This window comes from Oscarella lobularis, chromosome 3 (genome assembly GCF_947507565.1).
Source record: "Oscarella lobularis chromosome 3, ooOscLobu1.1, whole genome shotgun sequence".
Taxonomy (NCBI): Eukaryota; Metazoa; Porifera; class Homoscleromorpha; order Homosclerophorida; family Oscarellidae; genus Oscarella; species Oscarella lobularis.
In genome coordinates, this window is record NC_089177.1 from 957,828 (window position 1) to 984,571 (window position 26,744).

General features: G+C 46.6%; 9 protein-coding genes across 11 annotated transcripts in view; 6 read left to right on the forward strand and 3 right to left on the reverse strand.

Annotated features, from left to right (window-relative positions):
- Positions 1-9: 9 nt before the first annotated feature.
- On the reverse strand, positions 10-11,155 carry LOC136184377 (uncharacterized). Its single transcript, XM_065971269.1, has 65 exons — positions 11,008-11,155; positions 10,211-10,928; positions 10,131-10,163; positions 10,027-10,069; positions 9,942-9,975; positions 9,768-9,884; positions 9,588-9,718; positions 9,498-9,534; positions 9,309-9,422; positions 8,920-9,065; positions 8,801-8,867; positions 8,633-8,746; positions 8,443-8,573; positions 8,335-8,386; positions 8,171-8,284; positions 7,978-8,108; positions 7,871-7,925; positions 7,703-7,816; positions 7,515-7,645; positions 7,408-7,459; positions 7,243-7,356; positions 7,058-7,188; positions 6,967-7,012; positions 6,804-6,917; positions 6,621-6,747; positions 6,339-6,417; positions 6,219-6,284; positions 6,044-6,159; positions 5,951-5,986; positions 5,808-5,899; positions 5,633-5,749; positions 5,451-5,581; positions 5,352-5,388; positions 5,178-5,291; positions 4,983-5,113; positions 4,848-4,920; positions 4,674-4,787; positions 4,490-4,617; positions 4,358-4,433; positions 4,199-4,312; positions 4,020-4,147; positions 3,888-3,963; positions 3,719-3,832; positions 3,540-3,667; positions 3,406-3,481; positions 3,237-3,350; positions 3,058-3,185; positions 2,926-3,001; positions 2,757-2,870; positions 2,578-2,705; positions 2,444-2,519; positions 2,285-2,398; positions 2,106-2,233; positions 1,974-2,049; positions 1,805-1,918; positions 1,626-1,753; positions 1,492-1,567; positions 1,323-1,436; positions 1,144-1,271; positions 1,010-1,085; positions 841-954; positions 654-784; positions 522-588; positions 345-455; positions 10-277 (listed from the first exon to the last, which is right to left on the reverse strand). The coding sequence occupies exons 2-65, from the start codon at positions 10,298-10,300 to the stop codon at positions 148-150; spliced, it is 6,327 nt and encodes a 2,108-aa protein (XP_065827341.1). The 5' UTR covers positions 10,301-10,928; positions 11,008-11,155; the 3' UTR covers positions 10-147.
- LOC136184970 (ectonucleoside triphosphate diphosphohydrolase 1-like) lies at positions 10,473-12,939 on the forward strand. Its single transcript, XM_065971990.1, has 10 exons — positions 10,473-10,751; positions 10,816-10,949; positions 11,013-11,136; positions 11,182-11,329; positions 11,398-11,569; positions 11,628-11,831; positions 11,881-12,147; positions 12,197-12,313; positions 12,374-12,508; positions 12,570-12,939. Exons 1-10 carry the CDS (start codon positions 10,508-10,510, stop codon positions 12,801-12,803), a joined length of 1,779 nt encoding a protein of 592 aa, XP_065828062.1. The 5' UTR covers positions 10,473-10,507; the 3' UTR covers positions 12,804-12,939.
- LOC136184969 (putative pre-mRNA-splicing factor ATP-dependent RNA helicase PRP1) lies at positions 12,839-16,027 on the reverse strand. 2 transcript variants are annotated; one of them, XM_065971989.1, is made up of 13 exons: positions 15,932-16,027; positions 15,554-15,857; positions 15,269-15,462; positions 15,082-15,214; positions 14,930-15,025; positions 14,609-14,758; positions 14,299-14,553; positions 13,985-14,243; positions 13,618-13,932; positions 13,375-13,565; positions 13,266-13,316; positions 13,089-13,207; positions 12,839-13,034 (listed from the first exon to the last, which is right to left on the reverse strand). In XM_065971989.1, exons 1-13 carry the CDS (start codon positions 16,009-16,011, stop codon positions 12,929-12,931), a joined length of 2,253 nt encoding a protein of 750 aa, XP_065828061.1. In that variant the 5' UTR covers positions 16,012-16,027; the 3' UTR covers positions 12,839-12,928. The 2 variants fall into 2 exon arrangements, with proteins under 2 accessions (XP_065828061.1, XP_065828060.1); XM_065971988.1 differs by having other exon boundaries at positions 15,554-15,860; positions 15,932-16,018.
- A 167-nt stretch (positions 16,028-16,194) lies between these two features.
- LOC136184971 (putative aminopeptidase W07G4.4) lies at positions 16,195-18,762 on the forward strand. Its single transcript, XM_065971991.1, has 15 exons — positions 16,195-16,251; positions 16,312-16,462; positions 16,584-16,649; positions 16,701-16,783; positions 16,842-16,950; positions 17,024-17,248; positions 17,303-17,378; positions 17,434-17,519; positions 17,578-17,642; positions 17,704-17,819; positions 17,868-18,070; positions 18,143-18,200; positions 18,252-18,301; positions 18,356-18,487; positions 18,548-18,762. The coding sequence occupies exons 1-15, from the start codon at positions 16,235-16,237 to the stop codon at positions 18,680-18,682; spliced, it is 1,572 nt and encodes a 523-aa protein (XP_065828063.1). The 5' UTR covers positions 16,195-16,234; the 3' UTR covers positions 18,683-18,762.
- Positions 18,763-18,825: 63 nt separating this feature from the next.
- On the forward strand, positions 18,826-20,784 carry LOC136184300 (charged multivesicular body protein 7-like). Its single transcript, XM_065971170.1, has 8 exons — positions 18,826-19,270; positions 19,329-19,615; positions 19,669-19,731; positions 19,792-19,840; positions 19,895-20,014; positions 20,070-20,168; positions 20,214-20,253; positions 20,340-20,784. The coding sequence occupies exons 1-8, from the start codon at positions 18,851-18,853 to the stop codon at positions 20,567-20,569; spliced, it is 1,308 nt and encodes a 435-aa protein (XP_065827242.1). The 5' UTR covers positions 18,826-18,850; the 3' UTR covers positions 20,570-20,784.
- LOC136184302 (small ribosomal subunit protein bS18m-like) lies at positions 20,586-21,315 on the reverse strand. The gene is made up of 6 exons (XM_065971173.1): positions 21,257-21,315; positions 21,143-21,207; positions 20,982-21,089; positions 20,856-20,922; positions 20,745-20,804; positions 20,586-20,692 (listed from the first exon to the last, which is right to left on the reverse strand). Exons 1-6 carry the CDS (start codon positions 21,297-21,299, stop codon positions 20,634-20,636), a joined length of 402 nt encoding a protein of 133 aa, XP_065827245.1. The 5' UTR covers positions 21,300-21,315; the 3' UTR covers positions 20,586-20,633.
- Positions 20,866-22,675, forward strand: LOC136184301 (RCC1 domain-containing protein 1-like). 2 transcript variants are annotated; one of them, XM_065971172.1, is made up of 5 exons: positions 20,866-21,778; positions 21,890-22,040; positions 22,094-22,215; positions 22,262-22,432; positions 22,479-22,567. In XM_065971172.1, coding segments are annotated over exons 1-5 (885 nt in total). In that variant the 5' UTR covers positions 20,866-21,339; the 3' UTR covers positions 22,481-22,567. The 2 variants fall into 2 exon arrangements, with proteins under 2 accessions (XP_065827244.1, XP_065827243.1); XM_065971171.1 differs by having other exon boundaries at positions 20,868-21,778; positions 22,262-22,423; positions 22,479-22,675.
- A 100-nt stretch (positions 22,676-22,775) lies between these two features.
- Positions 22,776-25,461, forward strand: LOC136184299 (actin-binding LIM protein 2-like). Its single transcript, XM_065971169.1, has 13 exons — positions 22,776-22,837; positions 22,964-23,059; positions 23,352-23,535; positions 23,593-23,693; positions 23,748-23,874; positions 23,926-24,107; positions 24,164-24,228; positions 24,401-24,620; positions 24,676-24,813; positions 24,865-24,962; positions 25,023-25,112; positions 25,162-25,236; positions 25,292-25,461. The coding sequence occupies exons 1-13, from the start codon at positions 22,825-22,827 to the stop codon at positions 25,403-25,405; spliced, it is 1,503 nt and encodes a 500-aa protein (XP_065827241.1). The 5' UTR covers positions 22,776-22,824; the 3' UTR covers positions 25,406-25,461.
- Positions 25,462-25,625: 164 nt separating this feature from the next.
- The window catches only part of LOC136184378 (kinesin-like protein KIF20A), a 1,471-nt gene continuing 352 nt past the window's right edge, over positions 25,626-26,744 (forward strand). The window contains exons 1-4 of the mRNA XM_065971270.1: positions 25,626-26,138; positions 26,191-26,287; positions 26,344-26,568; positions 26,626-26,678. Of these exons, the coding sequence (XP_065827342.1) occupies positions 25,626-26,138; positions 26,191-26,287; positions 26,344-26,568; positions 26,626-26,678 (888 nt within the window). The remainder of the gene's footprint in view (positions 26,139-26,190; positions 26,288-26,343; positions 26,569-26,625; positions 26,679-26,744) is intronic.

Genomic DNA, 26,744 nt, shown 5'->3' on the forward strand with positions numbered 1-26,744 from the left:
ACTGGCGGGAACTACACTGTAAATTGCAAAACCACTTCAGCACATTCAGCAAACAACACCAAAAATCACGCAAAACAGATGCAAAGACAAAGCCAACTCATAAAACACGACAAGTTTACTTCAGCAGTTAGGTGGACGTCTCTCGCCTTAGCTGCAAACGTACTGCACCTCCAGGTACTTGTAAGTGCCGCCACAAGGATCGCCAAAAACTCTATTTGTAGCAGAAACAGTGCACGATTTGCGTCCTCCGCATGAGCCTTTCACAATACCCAGCGACCTAACAAATTACAATACATGATAAACGAAGTTCCATTATTCAGATGTACAGTACAATTATTCATTACTTTGAAGATCTGCAATTACGATTGCTTGTAGCAGAATGTGGACATGTAAACCCGTTAGTACGGCCATAGTTCGCTGATTTGATAGTTATAGATTTGCCGTAACAGTTCAACCTGTAAAAATAGAAATAGAAAAAGGTTTATAAGAAATGTCCAAAACAAAAGTATTAAAACGCTTACTTCAGCGCTTTTCCCTCACAAACTATCCTTTTTCGAACTGTGACAGGTAGCTGAATAACAGGAGGAGCTAAAAGTTTGAATAAAAATGATCTACTTGTTTCTGTACTAAAATTAATTAATTAAGGCTCAAACCGTTGACACAAGTCCATGACGCCTCGAGATACTTGAATGTACCCCTGCACGGATCACCAAACACTCCATTGCTAGCTGGAACACTGCAGCTGCGGCGATTTTTGCAACGGCCATTCACAATGCCGAAGGAGCTGAAGACAAAATAATACATTCACACGCAAGAATTTATATAATATTCTTTGGTTACTTTGATGCTCTGCAGTTCAAATTTGACCTGGCAGAATGCGGACAGGGTTTAAACTCCGTGCGACCGTAAACTGCCTTTTTTAGCTGAATCACTTTTCCCGCGGGACAGACGAGTCTACAAAGCGAATTGTAGTGTGATGAAAGTATATGAATAATCAAACGACAATTACGTCAACGGCTTGTGTTCACAAACCAACAGATGCTTGCCATTCTGTGGCGGAGGAGGAGGAGGAGCCACCGGCGAGTCTGCGAAAGACAAATTTTAAACAAGTCTGCGCACAATGCTCCATACGTGACGTCAAACCTTTGCAAGTCCATGACACCTCGAGATACTTGAATGTACCCCTGCACGGATCACCAAACACTCCATTGCTAGCTGAAACACTGCAGCTGCGACGATTTTTGCAACGACCATTTACAATGCCGAAGGAGCTGAAGACAAAATAATCCATTCACACGCAAGAATATATATTCTTGGATTACTTTGATGCTCTGCAGTTCAAATTTGACCTAGCAGGATGCGGACAGGGTTTAAACTCCGTGCGACCATAAACTGCCTTTTTTAGCTGAATCACTTTTCCCGTGGGACAGACGAGTCTACAAAACGAATTGTAGTGTGATGAAAGTATATGAATAATCAAACGACAATTACTTCAGCGGCTTGTGTTCACAAACCAACAGATGCTTGTCATTCTGTGGCGGAGGAGGAGGAGGAGCCACCGGCGAGTCTGCGAAAGACAAATTTCAAACAAGTCTGCGCACAATGCTCTATACGTGACGTCAAACCTTTGCAAGTCCATGACACCTCGAGATACTTGAATGTACCCCTGCACGGATCACCAAACACTCCATTGCTAGCTGAAACACTGCAGCTGCGACGATTTTTGCAACGACCATTTACAATGCCGAAGGAGCTGAAGACAAAATAATACATTCACACGCAAGAATATATATTCTTGGATTACTTTGATGCTCTGCAGTTCAAATTTGACCTGGCAGGATGCGGACAGGGTTTAAACTCCGTGCGACCGTAAACTGCCTTTTTTAGCTGAATTACTTTTCCCGTGGGACAGACGAGTCTACAAAACGAATTGTAGTGTGATGAAAGTATATGAATAATCAAACGACAATTACGTCAGCGGCTTGTGTTCACAAACCAACAGATGCTTGTCATTCTGTGGCGGAGGAGGAGGAGGAGCCACCGGCGAGTCTGCGAAAGACAAATTTCAAACAAGTCTGCGCACAATGCTCTACGTGACGTCAAACCTTTGCAAGTCCATGACACCTCGAGATACTTGAATGTACCCCTGCACGGATCACCAAACACTCCATTGCTAGCTGAAACACTGCAGCTGCGGCGATTTTTACAACGACCATTTACAATGCCGAAAGAGCTGAAGACAAAATAATCCATTCACACGCAAGAATATATATTCTTGGATTACTTTGATGCTCTGCAGTTCAAATTTGACCTGGCAGGATGCGGACAGGGTTTAAACTCCGTGCGACCGTAAACTGCCTTTTTTAGCTGAATCACTTTTCCCGTGGGACAGACGAGTCTACAAAACGAATTGTGAGTATACGGATAATCAAACGGCAATTACTTCAGCGGCTTGTGTTCGCAAACCAACAGATGCTCGTCATTCTGTGGCGGAGGAGGAGGAGGAGCCACCGGCGAGTCTGCGAAAGACAAATTTTAAACAAGTCTGCGCACAATGCTCTATACGTGACGTCAAACCTTTGCAAGTCCATGACACCTCGAGATACTTGAATGTACCCCTGCACGGATCACCAAACACTCCATTGCTAGCTGAAACACTGCAGCTGCGACGATTTTTGCAACGACCATTTACAATGCCGAAGGAGCTGAAGACAAAATAATACATTCACACGCAAGAATATATATTCTTGGATTACTTTGATGCTCTGCAGTTCAAATTTGACCTGGCAGGATGCGGACAGGGTTTAAACTCCGTGCGACCGTAAACTGCCTTTTTTAGCTGAATCACTTTTCCCGTGGGACAGACGAGTCTACAAAACGAATTGTAGTGTGATGAAAGTATATGAATAATCAAACGACAATTACGTCAGCGGCTTGTGTTCACAAACCAACAGATGCTTGTCATTCTGTGGCGGAGGAGGAGGAGGAGCCACCGGCGAGTCTGCGAAAGACAAATTTCAAACAAGTCTGCGCACAATGCTCTACGTGACGTCAAACCTTTGCAAGTCCATGACACCTCGAGATACTTGAATGTACCCCTGCACGGATCACCAAACACTCCATTGCTAGCTGAAACACTGCAGCTGCGACGATTTTTGCAACGACCATTTACAATGCCGAAGGAGCTGAAGACAAAATAATACATTCACACGCAAGAATATATATTCTTAGATTACTTTGATGCTCTGCAGTTCAAATTTGACCTGGCAGGATGCGGACAGGGTTTAAACTCCGTGCGACCGTAAACTGCCTTTTTTAGCTGAATCACTTTTCCCGTGGGACAGACGAGTCTACAAAACGAATTGTAGTGTGATGAAAGTATATGAATAATCAAACGACAATTACGTCAGCGGCTTGTGTTCACAAACCAACAGATGCTTGTCATTCTGTGGCGGAGGAGGAGGAGGAGCCACCGGCGAGTCTGCGAAAGACAAATTTCAAACAAGTCTGCGCACAATGCTCTATACGTGACGTCAAACCTTTGCAAGTCCATGACACCTCGAGATACTTGAATGTACCCCTGCACGGATCACCAAACACTCCATTGCTAGCTGAAACACTGCAGCTGCGACGATTTTTGCAACGACCATTTACAATGCCGAAGGAGCTGAAGACAAAATAATACATTCACACGCAAGAATATATATTCTTGGATTACTTTGATGCTCTGCAGTTCAAATTTGACCTGGCAGGATGCGGACAGGGTTTAAACTCCGTGCGACCGTAAACTGCCTTTTTTAGCTGAATTACTTTTCCCGTGGGACAGACGAGTCTACAAAACGAATTGCAGTGTGATGAAAGTATATGAATAATCAAACGACAATTACGTCAGCGGCTTGTGTTCACAAACCAACAGATGCTTGTCATTCTGTGGCGGAGGAGGAGGAGGAGCCACCGGCGAGTCTGCGAAAGACAAATTTCAAACAAGTCTGCGCACAATGCTCTACGTGACGTCAAACCTTTGCAAGTCCATGACACCTCGAGATACTTGAATGTACCCCTGCACGGATCACCAAACACTCCATTGCTAGCTGAAACACTGCAGCTGCGGCGATTTTTACAACGACCATTTACAATGCCGAAAGAGCTGAAGACAAAATAATCCATTCACACGCAAGAATATATATTCTTGGATTACTTTGATGCTCTGCAGTTCAAATTTGACCTGGCAGGATGCGGACAGGGTTTAAACTCCGTGCGACCGTAAACTGCCTTTTTTAGCTGAATCACTTTTCCCGTGGGACAGACGAGTCTACAAAACGAATTGTGAGTATACGGATAATCAAACGGCAATTACTTCAGCGGCTTGTGTTCGCAAACCAACAGATGCTTATCATTCTGTGGCGGAGGAGGAGGAGGAACCCCCGGCGAGTCTGCGAAAGACAAATTTCAAACAAGTCTGCGCACAATGCTCTACGTGACGTCAAACCTTTGCAAGTCCATGACACCTCGAGATACTTGAATGTACCCCTGCACGGATCACCAAACACTCCATTGCTAGCTGGAACACTGCAGCTGCGGCGATTTTTGCAACGGCCATTCACAATGCCGAAGGAGCTGAAGACAAAATAATCCATTCACACGCAAGAATTTATATAATATTCTTTGGTTACTTTGATGCTCTGCAGTTCAAATTTGACCTAGCAGGATGCGGACAGGGTTTAAACTCCGTGCGACCGTAAACTGCCTTTTTTAGCTGAATCACTTTTCCCGCGGGACAGACGATTCTACAAAACGAGTTATGGTGTGATGGAAGTATAATATACGGATAATCAAACGGCAATTACTTCAGCGGCTTGTGTTCACAAACCAATAGATGCTTATCACTGTTTGGAGGAGGAGGAGGAACCACAGGTGAGACTACGAAAGAAAAATCTCAAACAAGTCTGCACACAATGAATGCTCTATACGTGACGTCAAACCTTTGCACGTCCACGATGCTTCGATGTACTTATATGTGCCAACACAGGGATCACCAAACACCCCGTTTGTAGACGGAACGTTACAATTCTGTTTGTTGTTGCACCTTTGTCGAACGACTCTCAGCGACTTGCTGGAAGAAGGAAGGAAGAAAGGAAAGAGTGATACGGATATGTGGGGCGCTCGTTTCCCCCTACCTCAGTGAGCCGCAAGCCAAGTTGCTTCGCTGGGGGTGGGGACAAGGGTGAAATTCCGTCCGACCATATCTGGCGGCGGAGACTTGAATTGTTGTGCCCTTTGGACACCTCAGCCTTGCCGCACACCAAGGCAACGTCTCAAACAGTGACAATAGGTAAACGTCCAACGCTTACCTTGCGAGCCCACCCTCGCACGAAATAACAGATAATGCTATATACATACATTAGAAAAATACTGAGAGCCCTTAGTGACGCCGCGCGTTCGTTGACTACCTCGCACGCACTTGTATTTTACTCGAAGGTACTTGTACGTTCCGAAGCAGGGATCACCGAATACTCCATTCGTTGCAGTTACAACGCAGTGGCGTCGTCGGCTGCAAAATGATTTGACCTTCACTGTGGAGCTAAAAGTGGCGCAATATCAGAAATACGAATCTAAGTAAACTTCCTGATACCGTATCTGGTTTCCGCAACGGAGATTGCTTCGTTTCGGATGAGGGCAAGTAGGGAAGTCTGATCGACCGTAATTGGCGCTAACGACTTCGATAGTGGTGTCTGGTGGGCACGTAAGTCTAAACACAAATCGGGCGTAAGCTTCCAAAGGCACGCGCCCTTCCTGCATGCTTTGACCTTGCAACGTCCCCTTCGCAGCTAATGATTTCAAGTGGTTCCTGATTCGAGTCGCAGTCGGGGACGTAGTCCAAAATCGCGTTGGCTACATCCTGGCGCAAACGCATACATTTTTGTCATCAGGCCGGGCGAGAGTAGGAAACCTTTGCGGGTGGTCCAGGAACCACGATTTCAGCTTCCTAAACGGAGGATATTCAGAACGTATTTGCAGTTGCTCTTAATTAAACAGCACTCACGGCGTCAGCAAGGACCGTTCTGATAATGATTGTCGCGAGAACGCTGACGAAGAGCAGACCAGGAGGTCGGGCTTCCGTCATTTCTCCTGCTTTGAGGTAAGTGAAGTGAATATTAACTAAGATACACAAAGCTTCTTATTGGTCGTTTACGCCCAGCACCGCGCGAGCCCTATACCGTAAAACTGTGGTTCGACTGTTGTTTCACCTGAATACAGTAGCTTCTTCCACCGGACACGTGAGTCTAGAAACAGAAAGATTTTACATTCATACTAAAGAATCGTCTGCTGAGGATTACGTAAGATGCTTGCGTTCACAAACCCGCTTGTGATCACGAGGTTATTTGTAGAAGGAGCAGCACTGTCCGCGCCGTGACGCAATCATCGAACGACAGTCACTGTTCACTTTGCCTCGTCACCACGCTAGAGATCCGTAAAATAAGTTCCGATCTGTTGTTAGAGAGGACGCACGAGCTATCATGATGAATCCACGCACTGGAACAAACAAAAAAGACGACAACAAAAAAAGAAGCGAGCATATCTAGCCACTAAAACAGCACAGCAGGTTCACACACGTCTTAGCTGCAGACGTATTCAACTTCCAGGTACTTGTACGTTCCACCGCATGGATCGCCAAATACTCCATTGTTAGCATGAATGGTACACGAGCTGCGCCCCTTGCAATTTCCGTTGACAATACCCAGAGAGCTGTACAACGATTCAATTTAGCGCTTTGAGTCATGTATACTCCCTATCGTACTGACTTCGATGATCTGCAGTTGAGATTTCCCCGAGCAGAATGCGGACACGTTTCAAATACTGTTCGGCCATAATTTGCAGCTTTGATTGTTAGAAGCTTGCCTTCAGGACATCTCAAACTAGAAACGTTTAAGATAAAACACGACTTCTGCAAAAATGTGCAATTACGTGAGCGAGTGGCCCTCACAGGCCAGTTTGTGTTGGATCACAACATCTGGAAATTATATTTTCTCTGTGTCATCAAGTCTGAATTACCTACCTTTGACGCACGTCCACGACACCTCAAGATACTTATATGTACCACCGCAGGGATCGCCAAACACTCCATTGTTAGCATGAATGGTACACGATCTGCGCCCGTTGCAATTTCCGTTGACAATACCCAGAGAGCTACAATGATTCAATTTAGCGCTTTGAGTCATGTATACTCCCTATCGTACTGACTTCGATGATCTGCAATTGAGATTTCCCCGAGCAGGATGAGGACACGTTTCAAACACGGTCCGGCCATAATTAGCCGTTTCAATTCTTATAGACTTTTCATCAGGACATTCCAAACTAGAAACGGCTCTATCTATAAGACAAGAACCAACTAGAATTCTAATTTACGTTAGTGCTTGTCCCTCGCAAGCCAGCTTTTTTTTAATGCCAATCAGAACGTCTAGAAATGAATTACGTAGTCTGTGCAACATCGTATCTGTTTGAGCTCGGGTTACCTTTGACGCATTTCCACGATACCTCAAGGTACTTGTACGTGCCACCACACGGATCACCAAATACGCCATTAGTTGCCGGAACGTTGCATGACTTCTTTCCTTCACAGGATCCTTCAACGACACTCAAAGAGCTAGGAGGTTTTAAATTACTTAAAACAAATTCGTCCAAGGCATATACATGATCTCACTTTGATGCTTTGCAATTGAGATTTCCTCGAGCCGGATGAGGACACGTTTCAAATACCGTACGACCATAATTAGCCGTTTCAATGCTAATAGATTTGTCCTCAGGGCAATTCAAACTAGAAATAGCTCTCGAAGACAGAACACCGTCATTTATAAACAGCTGCACTTACGCTAGTGTTTGTCCCTCACAAGCCAGTTTGTTCTGAACGCCAATTTTCTCAGCATCTAGTAATCAAACCAATTGGTGCACGTCATTAGAGACATCCTTTAGAATTACCTTTGACACATTTCCACGATACCTCAAGATACTTGTATGTACCACCGCACGGATCACCAAATACGTTATTGTTTGCAGGAACGGTGCACGTTTTCTTTCCTTTACACGATCCTTCGACAACATTTAGAGAGCTAGAGGTTTTCAACGCGTCCGGATCAAATTTCATTAAAACATGTATTATTACACTCCTCACTTTGATGCTTTGCAATTGAGATTTCCTCGAGCAGGGTGAGGGCACGTGTCAAACACTGTACGGCCATAGTTTGCCGCTTCAATACTTATAGATGTGCCCTCGGGACAAGTCAGCCTACGCTAAGTTTTATGAATCAATGCTACTTCAAAAGCGATTGTGCTAACGTCAACGTTTGGCCCTCGCAAACCAGCTTGTTCTTGACAGCGATTGAATCTTCTAAGAATCAATATGTATGTGCAGTGCCTCCTTAATTTCAAACATGCATATTATACCTTTGGCACAAATCCACGATGCCTCGAGATATTTGAATGTACCCCCGCACGGATCGCCAAATACTCCGTTGCTGGCATGAACGACGCAGCTGGGATGCCCATTGCAGCGGCTACCGGTAACTGCAAGTGAACTAAACGATTTCAGATATCTAATCAGTGAAGGAGAAATTTAAAGTTCTCTTTATTTTACTTCGTTGCTCTGCAGATCAAATTTGATCTCAACGCGTGAGGACACGGATCGAATTTAGTTCGACCGTAGAGGGCGTCTTTCACCTGAATAACTTCTCCCACGGGACACGTGAGTCTAGAACCAGAAAGATCTTACGTTCATACTAAAGAATCGTTTACTGATGATTACGTCAGCTGCTGGTGTTCGCAAACCCGCTTGTGATGATGAGGCGAGGGCGGAGAAATGGTAGCAGGAGCTAGACATACTTTCCGTCAATTTCATAACAAAATTTATAGGTAAGTATGAACCTTTGACTGGTCCTTCAACGCACGTCCATGACGCTTCAAGATATTTATATGTACCTCCGCACGGATCACCAAACGCATTGTTTGTGGAAGGAACACTGCAGCTCTGCTCCCCGTGACACAATCCTCGAACGACAGTGAGAGAGTGACTAAAGACAGACAGGAATCACATGATACATTAATTAATTAATTAATGAGCTAGGACTAGAGGATGTGAATACAGAATATAACAGGACACATCCACCGTTTCTATGAGGAAGCGTCGCATAGAAACCGAAAGGACCCATACACGTACGACAAACTCGCTCTATGGATTCATCTAAGGTTATTATTGGCAGCTAACTCGCCCACTGTCGTTTCAGATCCAGTCTACAACAAATCAATGCACTGACCTATCAGAACCGCAGACCAGGTTGCTTCTCAAAGGATGAGGACAAGGCTGAAATTCCGTTCTACCGTATCTCGAAGCAATAACGTTAATTGCAGTGCCAGACGGACAGGTCAATCTTAAATAGATAACAAAGACGCCGTTGTTTAGATTAGTTGATTAGAAAGCGGACAAATCCAGGAAATGACCTGACCTCGAAGAACCACCCTCACAGGTAAGAATTGAGAAGGCTTCCAAAAGAGAAATCACTCTCAAGGTGCGTAGGGTAAAAGCGACTACCTACCTTCAACGCAGTCGTATTCTACGTGAAGATACTTGTAAGTTCCCACGCAGGGATCCCCAAAGACGTCGTTCGTTGCTGTCACAACACAGTGACGTCGGTAATCACACGAGGCTTTGACTATCTGAGCAGATCTAAAAGTGCCAAGTGACACATGGCAACTAGTGAAGCGGCGACTCTTACTTTGCATCGTCACCGCATTGGAGATCTGTTCTTTGGGGATGAGGACAGGTGGGAAAGTCAGATCGGCCGTAATTGGCTTTGACAACTCGAATAGCGGTATTCGGCGGGCAGGTTAGTCTGGCAGAAAGAGAATAGGCTAGCTTTCAGATTCCCAACCCTCTTTTCCTGTGATACCGTGCCACATCCCCTTCGCAACTAATGATCTCATCTGCATTGGAAACCTCGAAAAATCAGTGTATCAGAACTGTACGTTTCTAACCGCTGCAACTAGGGAAGTAATCCAGAATAGCTTCAGCGAGTTCCTAAAATGAAAAAAAGCAAGACTCCTCGGCCTCAATAGCTCGGGAAAATCTTGAAGAGAACCATGGCCGATGGGTTGTTGGAAACGTCACTTTCCTATCAGAAAATACTAAACAACGCTCTGTACAACTATACTCTCATACATTGGCAAAGACTGTGCCAATAATGATGATGAGGAGGAGAAATCCAACGCAAATAGGATCAGATGGGACGGTCGCCATTCGCACCAGCATTTGATAGTACTATGCAGGGGAAGAGGCCCATTGGGTGATTTATGGGTTTGGCGGTAAACGCTCATTGGTCAACTCCCCTAATTGATTACATCATGATTACATTGAGCGTGGCACATCAGTAACAAATATTTAGCACGTGGTTATGTCAACATTAGTTTCGTCAGTCGTAACGCGCTTTAGCAGTGCCAGTCAGTTCCGAGTCAAAAAATGCGCGTAATCGTTCAAGCGCAGCGCGGCCGAAATTTTCGCAATGTGACGCTCGACGTGGACGCGTCCAGTACGATCGACGAAGTGCTCGATCAATACATGGAAGAAACGGGCGGATGGAAGCAAATGGGCGACGACACGCCGTCGCTACACAGCGCAACGGGCGCCGAACTCGACCCCCTCGAAACGCTAACCGATCTTCGAATTAAAGAAGGCGCAACTATACTGCTCAAAGTGCGTCCAAGTGAGTCGAAAGTCGAGCGTAGGTGCGACGACACCACGCCCACTTTTTCCTTCCCCCCCCTAAGGCCAAGCGAGCATCTCGCGTCGTAGCTGGCGGTGTATCGCGTTCACGATTTCTCTCATTGTCGCGTGTTGTCTCGGCGTGGCGGGCGTCGTGCTCGCGCAGACGTTTATTCGCCTAAAGGGCGATCCATACACGGTGAGTCGAGTCCTCTCCTACGCGCGCGCGCGCGCGCGCCCCGAAAAATATTATTTACCGCAGTATGGCGTCGTTCTCGACGCGGGATCGAGTCACACGGACGTCTACGTGTACCGATGGATGGGAGAAAAGGATAAAGGAACTGGCGCTGTGACGCAGTACGGTGACGTCTGTTCGGCGAAAGGAGGTATACGTTTCCATATCCCGGATAATTCCGTAAAAACGTTTTTAGGGGGGATTTCTAAATTTGTTCAAAATCCGAGTGGGGCAGGACCTTCTCTTGCTTCCTGTCTCGACACTGTGACGAGTATGATTCCCTCTGCGAAGTATACGACGACTCGGATTTATTTGGGTGCTACGGCTGGAATGAGAAAACTCAAGTAGGCACACATAGAAAGTTGAACGTATGGTGGACTTCATATATAATGATAATTGGTCTTTTTTAAAGTTCAACTGATCCTGAAACTGCAAACAAGATTATGGACTCCGTGAGGGAAACAATGGCAAAGTCGCCGTTTCTATTTAACAGTAGTCAGGCAAGGATCATTAGCCCCGAAGTCGAAGGCGTTTCGGGTTGGATTACGGTAAATTATTTGCTGAAGAATCTCGACAATGACAAAGTAAAAAATCATAGGCATGATCTTTAATTTTATTGGGGAGAATTTCTTTTGTATCTAGCTATTGTCGTCAGGGGATTTACGCGGAGCGTTGGATATGGGCGGCGCTTCGGAACAAATAACATTCGTCAGCGAAAAGCCGACCCAGGGCGGCTATTCCATTCAGCTGTACGGCGTTTCTCATCAGCTCTACACGCACAGCTACATGTGCTACGGCATGAACGAGGCCGAGAGACAGTACCTTGCCTTGCTAGTTGGAAACAAGGTAGGATGGGAGGGATGGGCGATAGGGAGACTGATATCTTTTTTTCTAGACATCTAATGTGATTGAGAATCCGTGTGGATTTGTTGGCTACAATGCAACGAAAACCTTCAGTGGCGTCTATAGTCCGCCCTGCACTCGCGCGCTGCCTGGTTCGACTTTTTCGAAAGAAACTACTTTCACTTTTGTGGGCACTGGGAAACCTGCGGAGTGCTCCAAGACGATCACTCGTCTGTTTAACAGTACTTGCCCTTATAATGGCCAGTGCGGATTTAACGGCGTTTATCAACCGCCCTTGCCAGCTGGAAAAATGTTCAACGTAAGAACGTTGTCCTTGTGCTGACCGGAGCTTGACGTTTCTTGTGCAGGCCTTTTCCGGGTATTCTTATCCGGTTCAGTTTTTGAATTTGCCAACGAATGAGGCAATTGCTCTCAACGACTTGAGTAAGTCGGCGAACAATCTCTGTCAGAAATCTTGGAAAGAGGTCCTGATATAAGATGTGGCGCTAATATTTAACTAACAAGCCATTTTTTTGTTTGATTAGGTTAGCCAGATTCCCAGCGCTGACTTCACAGAGGAGCAAAAAGCTCGCATGTGCTTATCAAGCCAATACGTCCTAGCCAATCTTCTCGCACTTCATTTTCCCCCGGCTTCAAAAACGATACAATTTTCACCAGAGGTACTATCGCGTGCATGGGAGTAGGCAAAGACCTCATCCCCCTCGCCTCCCCTCTCTCCAGATTGATGACACTGACCTTGGCTGGGCGCTTGGTTTCATGATCAACGCCACGAATATGATCCCAGCCGAGAAACCACTGAAAATGAAGCCAATGGCCAACTGGGTCTACATCGTAGCCCTGGCTTCAATCTCCTTCTCCTTCTTTCTCCTTACCGTCCCCCTCATCATATGGGGCGTGCGGAGGAAGCATAGAAAAAGTCAGAAGTATCTTGCCCTGCAGGAGTCACACTTCTAAGACAGACCCCTACTGCGTGTGCGTGCATGTGTGCGTTGAGCATTTTGTAGCAGGTACAGATACAGTGTAAAGGCCCAGCAGGCTGGACTTTTCTAGTTCATCTGCGTCATATTGATATTATCCTGTCATTTCGAAAGACCCAGTCTGTAACCAAGCCTCTCCAAAACGCGCTTTCCTTCGCATTCCGGGAAATTTCGCATGTCGTAGTACTGTGGAGCGAGCTGGAGCAACCTGCGCAAGACGACAGGAATGACAAAAGCGCCCTCGGTTTAGACAAACTCTTACCATTCGCCTTTGATGTCCGTGACCGTTCGGATGTAGTTCTTCGTCGTCAACACAAATTCATTGTAGACGACCCACTCTGGTTTGTGATCGAGGCAAGTCGAAGGATGCAGTTGAACAACCTGAAAGAAACATTAATTAAAAGTTGTTTATGCTCTCTATTCACTATCTAGTACTCACCTGATTGTCTTTGACAGTCAAATAATGCCCAGACCGTTCGAGATGAGCAACCTACAAATAAAGCAGCTTCTCTTAAGGCGGAATTCTCTTACCCCTTTTCTCCTTTTACCTGCATGAAATAGCCCTGCACCAACGCTTTTCTTATGTTGGTATAGTAATCCTTGCTGGTGAACGGCGTGCTCGTCTTGGGCAAGCTGAAACGATCCATTATGCGAGCGAGCTGCTCACGCACGTTGTCAGCCGACTTCAAAGCGCGATACTGCAGGAAATTTTCGTAACACCACTTGGGATCTTCCTTATCTGAACGAATAATCAATCAGACGTCTCATTCGATCGTTCAGCGGTCTCTTACTTTGCTTGTACGCGTGATAGACATTCAACAGAGTCAAGTGATCGCCGTCTATGTGAGCGAACCTCATCTTCGCGTCGTCGGCCGCCTTCTTAGCCTCGTTCGGCCGAAGAAAGACTTGGGGCACCGACAGCATGGACGTGATCGAGAGAATTTCGTTGGAACAGTTGAAACTCGAGCCGGCGACGACCATTTTGGACATTTGAGGATCGAGAGGAAACTCGGCCATCATGGAACCCAAATCGGTCATCTCTCCGTCGTCGTTCAACGCGCCGAGATAGTTGAGAAGCTCCAAGGCGCGCATCATCGTCTCGGGAGCTGGAAAATAAAATCCAAATTACTCAGAGAGAGTAGTTCAAAAATAATTTACCCGGCGGATCCATGAAATCAAAGTGAACCAAATCGTCGATTCCAAGCTTTTTCAGTTGCAACACGACGGAGCCCAAATTCGATCTCAAAATCTCCGGATACGTTTGATCCTGCATTTCGCTCTTGTACGCCTTCTCCGTGTACAAGCGAAAGCACTTGCCGGCGCGCGTTCGACCGGCGCGACCGGATCGCTGTTGGGCGCTCGCCTTCGAGATGGGAGACACCAGCAGGGACTCGACACGAATACGAGGATTGTAGACCTTGAGGAAAAAAAAGTTAATTAAGGAAGGCGACTCTCGCACGCTGCATCCTTGCCTTCTGTTTCGAAAATCCAGGATCAATGACGAAGACGATGCCGTCGATTGTCAACGAGGTTTCGGCTATGTTGGTTGCCACGACGATTTTTCGTCCGAATGCGCCGTTGTCTCGATTGGGCGGCGCCGGTTCGAAGATGCGCTGTTGCATTTGAGGAGGAAGCGTCGAATAGAGAGGAATGCACTTCACTTCGCCGACATCTGGTCCAAGATTCTCGACCTCCCTATGAATCTTTTTACAGGCCTCTTCGATTTCCTTACAAAAAAAACATCATCTATATATATACATTATTGACGTCTCGTCTCTCTACCTCTTGACCGGTTAGAAATAAGAGAATATCCCCGGCGATTTCCTCGCAGAGGTGCACTTGCACGACGGTCCGAATGGCGGCCTCCAAATAATCGCGCTCCGGCTCGGGCGTGTAGAAGATCTCGACGGGATGAGTGCGACCTGGAACGGTCTAATAACGGCGGATCGGTGTCGCACCGCACGCAGCGGTGCGACCAACGTCCAAATTTAGGGCAAAGAAAACGCAAGTCCTAGCTAAAAAGACGGGAGACTCCTTTTACATGCAAAAAAAAGCGAGGATACTATTCGCGGCATTTTTTTCTACAGTAGCACGCGTACAGACCATGAGCGGAGCTTCGTTGAAGTAGGATTGAAATTTTCCGGCGTCGAGAGTAGCGCTCATGACGATGATTTTCAAATCGCTTCGAGCTTTGACCACCTTAATTAAAAAAAACAATAGAGGTATCGGACGCCGCGCAGTCCTTTAGACCTCACCTCTTTGAGAAGTCCCATTAGTATGTCCGTGGCGAGCGTGCGCTCATGGGCTTCGTCGAGAAGTATGATGCTATAGCGTTCGAGCAATGGATCGGCCATCGCTTCGCGCAGAAGCATACCATCAGTCATATATCTAAAATACACATATACACTTTATATATATATATCTGTCTTCCTAGTCTTCTACTTTAGCACGGTGTTTTGACTGGTGCAGTCTTCAAAGCGAATGCTATAGCCGACTTGCTGGCCTAACGAGACGTCCATTTCGTCGGCAACGCGCTGAGCGACGCTCATCGCTGCAACGCGACGCGGCTGCGTGCAACCGACGCAACTGCGTCGACCTCGCGTCGCAAGCGAGAACTCCAAACACCACTGGGGTATCTATAGAATACATAGTATTAATTAATTAAAAATCAAGATTAGACATCATATTATATAATTAATTAATTAATTAATTATTTTTTCACGTTACCTGAGTTGTTTTTCCGCTTCCCGTTTCGCCGACGAGTACCATTGTCTGATTTTTTGCCATCGAGAGCATGAATTGCTCGCGATGTTCCCATACGGGCAATTTCGTTCGTTTGCCGAGGATTTCGTAGAAACGATGCGAGTAGGGATGGCTTGTGTGCGGGTTCGTTAGAGCGCGGGTCGCTCGAATATTTTCTTCCTGAAGCCGTTTTGTCTGGTCCAAAATGCGCTGGAGTTCGGGCGAGATTTCGCCGTCGTTGGTCTCCGCCTTTTCCGTTGCTTTCGCTTCGCGTTTCGAGCGATGGGCGCTGCTTGAGTGCGATTTACCCCCGCGGGGGACCTCGGTAGGCTGATAAAGGCCGGCACTGCTTGGGTCACTTACTCTTCGTTTCTGTCGCTGCTTCGGTGACGCGATTTGCTCCGCGAATCGCCGTAATCCAAGCGGCGCTTTCTGTCCGCCATGATACAATGTACAGTGTAGTTGCAATGCGCATGTGCATCCCACGAAATAAAATGACGAACTTTTTTTTTTGAAAAAAATGAATGTACGTGGGATTGACTTGGAATTCGTGTATGGAACCCTTTAGCAATAAAAAATCATTCAATTTCACCCCGGCGCGCGCGCACGCTACATAGACTTGTTTACAATCTTTGGAAGGCGTTACCTCTTTGTTCTGTACGTACGATGGACGAACTTCCGAGGTTATTTAGTCAATTCCGTGCAATAAAATCAAGCAGTTTAGACGTTTTGCTTTCAAGCAGCACCCCAGAACGTCGTCTGCCTTGTCCTCTCGTAGCAACGACCGATTTGCACAACAAGGAATGGGACGGGATAGTTCTCGTCACGAATTCTCTTGAAAACCTTGTGGGACCGCTGGAGTTTCTAAGAACGGCTCTGGAACAAGCGAAAAAGGTAGCAACGAAGAAGGCACACCCACCTAGATTCAATTACAGTATGCACGTACAGTACTAGTCGTGTAGTAGAGCAAAGTTGTAGTAGAGTTCGTTTTACTGAAACCAAACTCTTGTCGCAGTTTGACAACTTGGTTGGGAAAGAGGCTACTCTGATCGGCCTAGCTGGATTAGCAGCTCAGAGATTGGTAGACCAAAAAACTAGACACGAGAGATTGAATCTAAAATATCGACCTCAGATTTATTCTCCCACTGGACCCGTAAATCGCGACTACGACGACGTGAGACGATATCGCGATGCTGCAGCCAAAGGAGTATCGAGGCAAAGAGACAGCACAAAAATTTATTCTTGGTTTGATAGGACATTTCTTAATTGACAGGGCTTTGAAAGCTGGATGCAAAAGTCCTCTTCTAATCGTTCCTTCCGGCTACCCGTTTAGCCAGGCTTGGATCGTGTCGGGTCTCGGGGCATTGCAAGTTCTTTACTGCGTGAGTTGATTAATAATATTAAAAATGCTTTCTTCTTCATCATTGAGACCTAACTATGTTATAAATATCTCAGCCTCTTGAAGTTCGAGAAGCGTTGCCGGAAAAGAGTCAAAAGGTCAAGCAGCTTGGCGTCTGGTGTGAGAGAGAGGAGGCGGGAGTGAAAGGTGCCCAGCTGATTGCCGGTCTGGAGAGCGGACGATACGTTTGCCGAGATATCGGCGGGTCGGATCCTGAACGAATGGCGGCGCCACACGTCGCCAGTTACGTTCTACGCAACTTTGCTCACACCGCCGTGCAGGTACAGCACTGTTTGGAATTTTCTGATTGCGTAGTCTAAATTTGTATATTTTAGGTTAAGGTTTATTCTGATCCTGCTGTCCTGACTAGGTGCTATCCACTGCTAAGCGCCGTGAATCGCTGTGCGGCTGGTAAGAAGCGAAATTATTGTATTTTACCATGGGAATAAGGGCTACTATTTATAAGGAATTGAAAGACATGCTGCCCGCGTCATTGAACTCGAGTATGTTGGTGAAGGACCGGCTGATCAAACGCTGTTTCTTGTGGGAAAGGTGAATGAAAGCTCTAACTTGATGTTCAGTCCTCTATACTACTATCTTTTTGTATTAGGGAATTACTTACGACACAGGAGGAGCGGACATCAAAGCTGGCGGAGTAATGGCAGGAATGCACAGGTATTTATTTATTCATTTACGTGTGCTCTGGGTACCAACTTGTATCATTTTTACTCTTTAGGGGCAAGTGTGGTGCAGCAGCTGTAGCTGGATTCTTCCACGTGCTGTCAACACTAAGACCAAAGCGAATCAAGGTCATCGGGTTTCTCGCAATGGTCCGAAACAGTGTTGGAGCAGGTAAACGATTCACGGTTTCCAAAAGCACGAACATTTCTGTGTGTAAAGATTGCTATGTGGCTGATGAAATCATCACGTCACGAGCGGGGGTGAGAGTTCGCGTTGGCAACACGGATGCCGAGGGTCGTATGGTGATGGCTGATTTGCTGTGCCACGCTAAAGAAAAGGCTCTCGGCGAAGTCAATCCTCAGCTGATGACCATTGCAACGCTGACTGGTCACGCAATCCGAGCCATGGGACCTCACTATTCGGTATGGCAGAAGTACCTCTCTGCACTCTAGATCCTTAGCTTCCGTTTAATTAAATGGAATGATATAATTTAGATTATTATGGATAACGGGCCTGCTGCCAAGAAGGAAGTCTCGTCGAAAGTGCAAAAAGGTCAGACACAAGGCAGACACGTGGGATAGTTCATAAGCTAGTTTCTTGTAGCTGGTGACATGATGGGTGATCCTTTTGAAGTGTCAACCATACGAAGAGAAGTACGGCTGCAGTCAGTAATTGCTTTCTTGCTCGTTTAGAGAGCTCTTATCTAGGATTACGAGTTTGTTGCTGGACGAAGTGAGTACGAAGACGTTCTCCAATGCAACAATCTGCCGTCGTCTTCTACACCAAGAGGCCATCAGTTTCCTGCTGCTTTTCTTATACGAGCGTCTGGCCTTGACGACGTAGGAAAACGCACTTACATTAGCCAACAAAGAGCTCAAAGGGTCTTTTTTTAATTTTAGCACGGAATTGATTCGGATGCACCTATTCCCTACTCTCACATTGACATCGCCGGATCTAGCGGCCCATTTCCAGGAGTGCCGACCGGTGCACCTATATCAGCCCTGGCAGCACACTTTCTCCTGGGACGCTTCTAACTGCACCTGCTGACTCTGTAGCAGCAGCAGGAGCACTACTTTTATATTGGCGGGAAACGTTGCAATAAAAATTGCTCATCTAAAAAGATACACATGCATACATTTTCGCGCGAGCGCGAGTGCCGTAACTGTCCGTAAAACTCGCGTAGTCTAGAAAATCGTGAGAAAATGGACTTCATTCCGGACTGGGACGACGATGAGCGCATGGGTTTTTTATTCTCTTTCTTTCCGCCGTCTCGAAACGCAAATCCAAGCCACTGGGACGCCAAATTGGCATTCTGGACCGAAGCGATTGAAGCGTGGTCCGATCGCACGGGAAATCTTGTCGTTTCGCGCCGAAAACTCGAACAGACGTTCCGCCGAAAGCGTTCGACGCCCGCCTGTCTTGCAACCGTTCTCGACGAGATGAAAAAAAGCGGCAAACTTCGAGAAAAATCGTCGTTTCTTCGCAGAAGAGGCTGGCTTTCGTGGGGATACGACTATGTCGCTCAGACCGTGCGATGGGTGACGAAGAGGGCGTCAGGCGGTGGGCAGGATAAGTTTTCAGCGGACGCCGAGCAGCAATTGGTCGTACGGAGTGTTATCAAGGTAGAGAGGATTTTTCATTGGGGTCCTCGATGATTTTTTATATGTTTTTTTTGTTTAGGCTGTTGCGGTGGATTTGGCTCGGCACGTGCGCGAGTCGGCTTTGTATCGCGAGAGTGCGAGAGGAATGATCTCTCTTGACGATTTGAAGCGTTTCGCCGAGGAGTCGTGCCCGCGATTCTTTAGCACTGTTCAGGAACATTCAGATAATTTGGCTCTAGTCATACTGGAAATGACGGAAGCGAATCTATTGGTTGTACATGAAGAGTTGAGCGTTGTCAAGCTGAGTGAAGAAGCGACTGACAAAGGGTCGTCTGCTATAACAGAAACAGATGTAGCTGTGTATAGGTGAATTTATTATAAGTGACTCTGATTTCTATGCTGGGGTCTCTTGTTCTAAGGCTTTGGTTGACTGAACGAAAGCTTCAGGCAGATATTGGTCGATTGACGCAGAAAATGACTTGGTACACCTTTCTCTCCCCCACCTGTTCTCTCCTCATCTCTCGTCCTGTTTTGCATGTCAGGCTCAAGTCTAGAGCAAAGGGATTGTTGAGTGAGAAAAGGAGAGGCGAAGTACTTTCTACTTGAGTCTGTCTTCTTTCTCTTTGCACTTGGTTTTGCGTGTAGGCGCTTGGATTGCTTCGACGCAGCAAGCAGTTGGAACGCATGCTGAGTCAATGCGAAGCCCACCAGACTACAATTCAATTGCAGTTAGACAAGTTTGAGGGAATTGCAACTAATAAAATGGCAAGAGGATAATACGTTGAACGCCACATCTTCATTTCGATGCGTTTCTCATTAGATAGTCGACACGTTTTCTGCTAGTTCGGCTGCACTGAAGAAAGAATTGAGCGGATTGAGCGTGAAGAAAATTGAGGACGTTCTGGAAGGAGTCGAAGAAGTAAATATTGATATCGAAGCAGCTGACTTGTAATATTGTCTTTAGGCTTTGGCTGAATGTAACGAAATTAATGAAGCCTTTACTGGTAAGTTGCATAAGATTAGAAGCCCACTGGGTTAATCCCAACGTCTGGAAAGGAGTTAATGTACTAACATAGATAATTTGTTACAGCTGCAAATGAGCGAATTGCGGATGATTCTTTTGACATTGATGAACTGGAAGCAGAATTATCCAGATTGACTGTCTCTGGTCCTAAACAGGAGAGCGAAGAGGCGGCGTTGTTCACGCCTGCAGCAGCAGCTGCACCAAAGAAGGCAGTACAAGAGGATGAAGACGTTTCTCCGGAGAAGAAAGAGACGGCGAAGCGCAGCACAGAAAGGACACGTGCAGAATTGGCGTGACAAGTGAGAGCATGTCTTCGGTACACTGTCTCAGTTATTAATCGATCAATTATTACTCAATTAATTAAAATAGCTTTGGATCCCTCTGGTACTGAGGCATTTTGATAGTGAATGGCATCAGGCCTGTATAATTGCAAAGTAATTTCTATCTTTGATAGAAATTGTATATAAGTACCCATTTGTCTAGCTCTTTTGATTGTTTTAGCCAATTTTCGCTGCTGAATTCCACACAGTCCTTGCAAAGGTCATGCCCACTTCGAAAGTTTAGACTCTCTTTCGACTTTACCCGTTATTCTTCGTCCTAGAATCATTCCCGTGTGCGGCGACACGAACTGCGAGAGCAGGCGAACGTTCTACGCACAAGAACGAGAAGGTTCGAGTGTAAACATTCGTGCAATCTTATAGTACTCACCTTATGGGAGAATTCGACGCCACTCGAGCAAACGCAATCTGTCGGACAAGCGTTTATCGTCGGTACTGGACGAATGCCGTCGTTTCGGATCGATACCGAAGAAATTTCCTGCACGAGCGGCTCTAACAGACGCTAGATACCGTCATACGGCTCATCTTTACCTCGAGTCCCTCACGGGATCGGTGACTTGGAAGCTTGTGGCCTCGGGAATAGCCCTGCAGAACGGCTACCGAGATTCTATAAAGCATGTGCTGCAACTAAACCTCAATACGTACGCGTAAACGAGTAAAGGCGTCTTGGAAACAGGAGAGAAGACATTTTAGGTCACGTGGCTAAAAGTACGCTACAACCCGATAGAATGGACGATGCGGAGCTAATTTACGCATTCGGATTCAACGCCTTCAGTCAGATCTACTCAAAGAAAGCGTGCATCGTTAACGAACCTGTTCAAATCGAGCAGAAAGACGTCTCTACGATCATTGGCGCTTCGTGGGCGACGTCGTTCGCTCGAACGCCAGACGAGGCGATATACTGTTGGGGATGGCTTGAACCCGGTGTAGAATCAAAACCGACGCAGCTGTACGTTTCCCAATTCGGCGAAGCGACCACGTGGACGAGCACGAGGACTGGCGATCGACTCATTGCCTATTCACTGACAGCTAAGAAACTTTTCTCTATGGCAAGCATTAGGAAAAACGCGGACGGGCGCTGCAGTGCTGCAACCGTGGAAGAGACTTGCCTTTCCACTGGAGTAGCATCGATATCTTGCACAGAGACAGATGCGTGGATATGCAGTGGTAAGACCTAAGACCAAATACTACACAAACATATACTAGTAGTGCAAATACTCTCATTTACATTTACATTGTTTTGGGGGGGGCTTCTATATTTTTTCTGATTCTGTGGAGATGATGGCGGCATTTTTTCCGTTTCTCTGTCCTCCTTCATCATTTCTCAACCGTTTTCTGTGGGACACTTTATTACTCAAGTTGCGTGTGGAAACGATCACACGCTGCTCCTCTCATCGCATGGCCTGTCCTTTGCATTTGGCATTGGAAGGTAGATAAGCAGCTTCGTTCTTATAGATGCGCTATTAGCATGTGTTTTTTTAGTCGAGGTCAACTGGGCTTAGGCGACTCAGCCACGCACACTCAACCTCAGCTCATCGAGCATCTTGGTGGTCTCGATGTTACGTCTTTATGTGCTGGCGGATGGCATTCCTTGGCTGTCACAAGTGCGAACGCCAACCGAAACCTTTTAAATACACTTGCCTTGATTAGAATTGGGTTCCGCATATGCGTGGGGCTGGAACGTCAACGGTCAGCTTGGAGTCGAAGAGAAGACAGCAATGAGTTGTCACGCGCCGCAACTAGTTGAATTTATAGAAGATGTAGAAGTTACTGGCGTTTCATCGGGTTCCCGTCATACTGCTGCAGTCACAAGTACTTTATGTATGGAATCACTTCCCGGACGTGGTAAAGTTAATAATTTTGACAGGAAGCGGTGCTTTATACACGTGGGGATGGAACGCTTACGGTCAGCTTGGTCAGGGAAAGAGCGCCGCGGACGAGATACGTGTACCAACGCCCGTTTGTGGTCCTTGGAACGCAGCCCTCTCCGTAACATGCGGACAGTGGAGTACGTTTGTTAGAGTAAGACTCAGACGAAAATGTATAAAAATAAAGGTATATTGATTGAGGTCTATTTTTATCGACCACTGTTGGATACGGTAATGCATGCCACAAGTGCCACAGTGAATGCTTACTTAGCGCGACGTTACGGTTGCCTCCGGGATACGGCCGGAACAGTAATCGCTATTTGGCTATTTGCGGCGAAACACGACATGGAAGACGAAGGTGCGAACACGCAATCATCCTATAGATCGTACAAAGCCTGCTAGACGTTCTCGTCGTCGTCAGTCGACGAACGAGAACAAGAACTAAGCCGTCCGACGAATGGACGAACGATCATTTCCTTTCTAGAACCGTTCGCTTGTCAAACGTGCGGCAAATCGTGCAAGGGATCCGCTCTTCGCGTTCAAGATTTCTACTTCCACGCCGTCTGCTTCGTTTGCAAAGGTGAGACGACGCCGAAGGAAGCGAACGCGTAGAGTTTTAGTCGAAGAGCGAGAAAAGGCGCCTGCGTGTCTACGCGGCCCGCGGACGTCATTTATCGCTAAAGTTACGAGAGGTCGCCGGACGTGCCTCTAGGCGGCCGAACGATGAAGCGTTCGGCCTCGAACGATTAGATTCATTACGCGGTAGGCTAATGACGAAACGAAGCCGTGCGCAAACGGTTCCGCCGCCGCCGCTAGGGCGAGAGATAAAAGGAAGACGTCGTTATTCTTACGGCAGTCTTGTTTTTTTGTAGTTTGCACGAAGGCGCTGGCGAGTGGGGGATTTTTCGCTAAGGACGACGATTTCTATTGCATCGACGATTACCACGCGCTTTTCGGAACGAAGTGCGCCGCGTGCAGCGATTACGTCGAAGGGGACGTCGTCACAGCCGCAGGGCAAACCTTTCACAAATTATGCTTTGCGTGTGGGAAATGCAAGTAAGAGAAAAGCTTTCATTATCTAATTTTAATTAAATTATATATGATTATTTCTAGGACTCCTTTTATGGACGACGAGAAGGTGATTTTCGATGGGAAATTTTGCGTGTGTTCAAAGTGTTCTCGATCGTCGAGGTCTCCGACCCCGGTTGGAAAAAGTAGATGAGATTGACTGAAGGCGCTTGTGTGGGTGTCCTATTCTATTTTTTTAGCGTGTGGTGGCTGTGGAGAGGATCTCGACAGCGACAAAGTGCTGATTGCATTGAATAAGTCTTGGCACGTGTGGTGCTTCAAGTGTCACAATTGCCAATGCCTTCTCGCTGGTGAATATATGGGAAGGTCAGTAATCCCCATTAGGATCAAGTCCAATATCTCAATTCCTATGCTAAGGGATGGTTATCCGTATTGCGAAAAGGATTACCATACGTTGTTTGGAGTCAAGTGTGCCGGATGCGGTGAGTTCATTACGGGAAAAGTCTTGCAGGTCGGCGAAGAGTCGTTTCATCCGACGTGCGCTCGTTGCGCTCACTGCGGACTCGATTTTGGCGAGGGAGAAGAGATGTTCATAAAAAGTAGCAAATATAGCGATGATATAAATGCAATAATAACATCGACATTTTCGTGAAAGATTCCGAGGTTTGGCATCCCAACTGTGATCAAGCAAAAGAGCGAGTCAAACGATCAAGTGACATGGTATATATATATATATAACTCTGTCTAAAAGATCCCTGAAGTACAACAAACTACAAAGTGATCTCTCATTGTCTGGGATATGTTTATGATAGATGTCACTTTGTTTTACCACAGTTATAGGCTGAAAACCGCTAACTTCCCACTACTTGTACGTCAATATGTTTGCGTTTAGATGAATGGATTGATTGGCGGAGATGGGCCAGCTGTTTCCAATTCTCCTTCTCTGCTCTCTCCGAGCGCCGCTACTCGCACTGGATCGCGTCTTGGCGGCCTGTCAGGACTGTCCATCTCGTCGGATCCCTTCAGCGGATCCGATACCGAAGAGACGACGTCGAAATTGAAAAAGATTAGCATTGATTCGAATCAAGGACCTAAGAAGAGTTTTCTATCATGTACCCGCCTCTTAGTCAACAGTTTATATATAATGTTACATTGTCTCTTTTTCAGTTGCCCTGGAAGAGGCCGAGAAAGCGTTGCAGAGTCCCCCGGAAGAACGCCTTGCGGTGCCTATTTATGTTCAGCAACCGGACATTGATCCAGTCAGCCTCGCTCGAAGTCCATCCGCTTCGCAAGCATCCAGACCAGGTGATAATGTTGTGACTGGCGCTCCATGCCATCATAATTCGAGGATTATAGGCGGCGCCTCACCGACGCGTCCCAGGTCCGCGACAAACCCGGGCAGAACGTCTCCCGGGCTGAGACTTCGAGGCCAGAAATCCGTGGATAGTGCAGAGGTGCTTAGGCTAGCATATAGTGCTGACAACACAATACGTCATGTCTTTTGAATATATTAGGGACCGCCTTCTCGACCTCAGAGCTCAGCTTCTACATCGTCTGACACTGGAGTGACGAGTCCCGTGGGTCATCAGCCATCTGGCATTCCTGTGCGTAACAGACTGCAGCTTATAATGGGATCTTTTAATTTTTGTGTAGATTTATTCACTGGAGGCTCTGCAAGGTCATGGCGCTTACAAGTTGCCCAGAGGCGTTGATAGGACGAGATTAGAGGTCGGTACTGGTCAAGGGAGTTGAGGTGTTTATTTATTGCTTTTTTTCTCTATAGATGTATTTGTCAGATTTTGATTTCAGAAAGGTCTTCAATATGACTCGAGAGGAATTTGGTCGTCTTGCCGTTTGGCGTCAGCGTGAGTTGAAAAAACGTGCACGCCTCTTTTAACGATAAATTGGATTGATATTATTGCAAGAGATGACTAGATCTAAACGTTTTCGTCACTCGTAAAGTTTCTTCACGTTTTGGGTAGAGAATTTTTAGCAACACGCAACACGACATGTAAAGCTTACAAAAGAAGAGATCGCCTTAGGAATTCGGTACATGCGCATAGCGCAAGTACTCCATTACGCATGCGCCTCTACTTTTCGAAAAAAAGAAGTCAGTTATGGAGCCAGTCAAGCAAAAGCTCGATTTCTCCGCCGAAGAACTAGAAAGCGATCCCGTCCGAGTCTTCCTCCGCGTAAAGCCGAGCCAGGGGCCCTCCTGCCTCCAACTCGGAACGGGATCGGTGGTCGAAGCAGCAGCGCCGAAAGACAGCGTGTCGTACAAAACCGAAGCGCGTCTAGGCTGTCGAGCGGATCACCGATTTACGTTCTCGACCGTTTTCGCGCCCGAAACGTCTCAGAAGAACGTTTTCGACGAGACCGCTCTACCCGCCCTATGGCGTTTCATTCGCGGCGAGCAGGCCATCGTCTTCACCTACGGCGTCACGAATTCGGGCAAAACGTTCACCATGCAAGGATCGTCGAGAGATCCAGGAATTCTTCCGCGCTCGTTCGACGTTTTGTACAACACGATCGGTTCCCAGTTGGCGGAGCCAACCCAAGTGCTGAAACCCGTCAAGTACGCCGGCGCCGAGTCCTGCGATGCCGCCACCGAGATAGCCGCTTTCGAAAACGTAAAATTTGCCTTTTTCTCGCCAAATTTCCCCCCCGAACTTTCTTTTGCAGCTCGTTTCTCGCGTGAACGAAATTCCCGACCTATCCGTGCTTCGAGCTGCAAGCTCGGCCAGTCATTCGACACTTCATTCTTCTACGGAAAGCTTCAGTACGAATAATTTAATTAATTAATTAATTAATTAATTGATTGATTTTCTATTTTAGCTTCGCTTCTTGATCGTGCAACGCGCGATGCGACTACGCTGAGTATTGATTCGACGGACGAGCCGGCCGCGTATACCGTGTGGATGTCATACACGGAGATATACAATGGTGCTGTTTTCGATCTTCTCGAGCAACCCATGGTGAACAAGAGAAACAAGATAAATCCTCTGAAGAGAAAACACCTCACTGTCGGACGGGATAGACACGGGAACACTTACGTCCGAAGTCAGAGAAGAGATTGTATCAATACTTTTTTATAACGTCATATTCTCCTTGTGTTAGATTTAAAGAGAATTTATATTAGAAATTCGGATGATGCCATCAAAGTTCTGATGGTCGGACAGCAAAATCGGCAACTCGCTGCTACATATTTGAATCAGCAATCGAGCCGAAGGTATGAA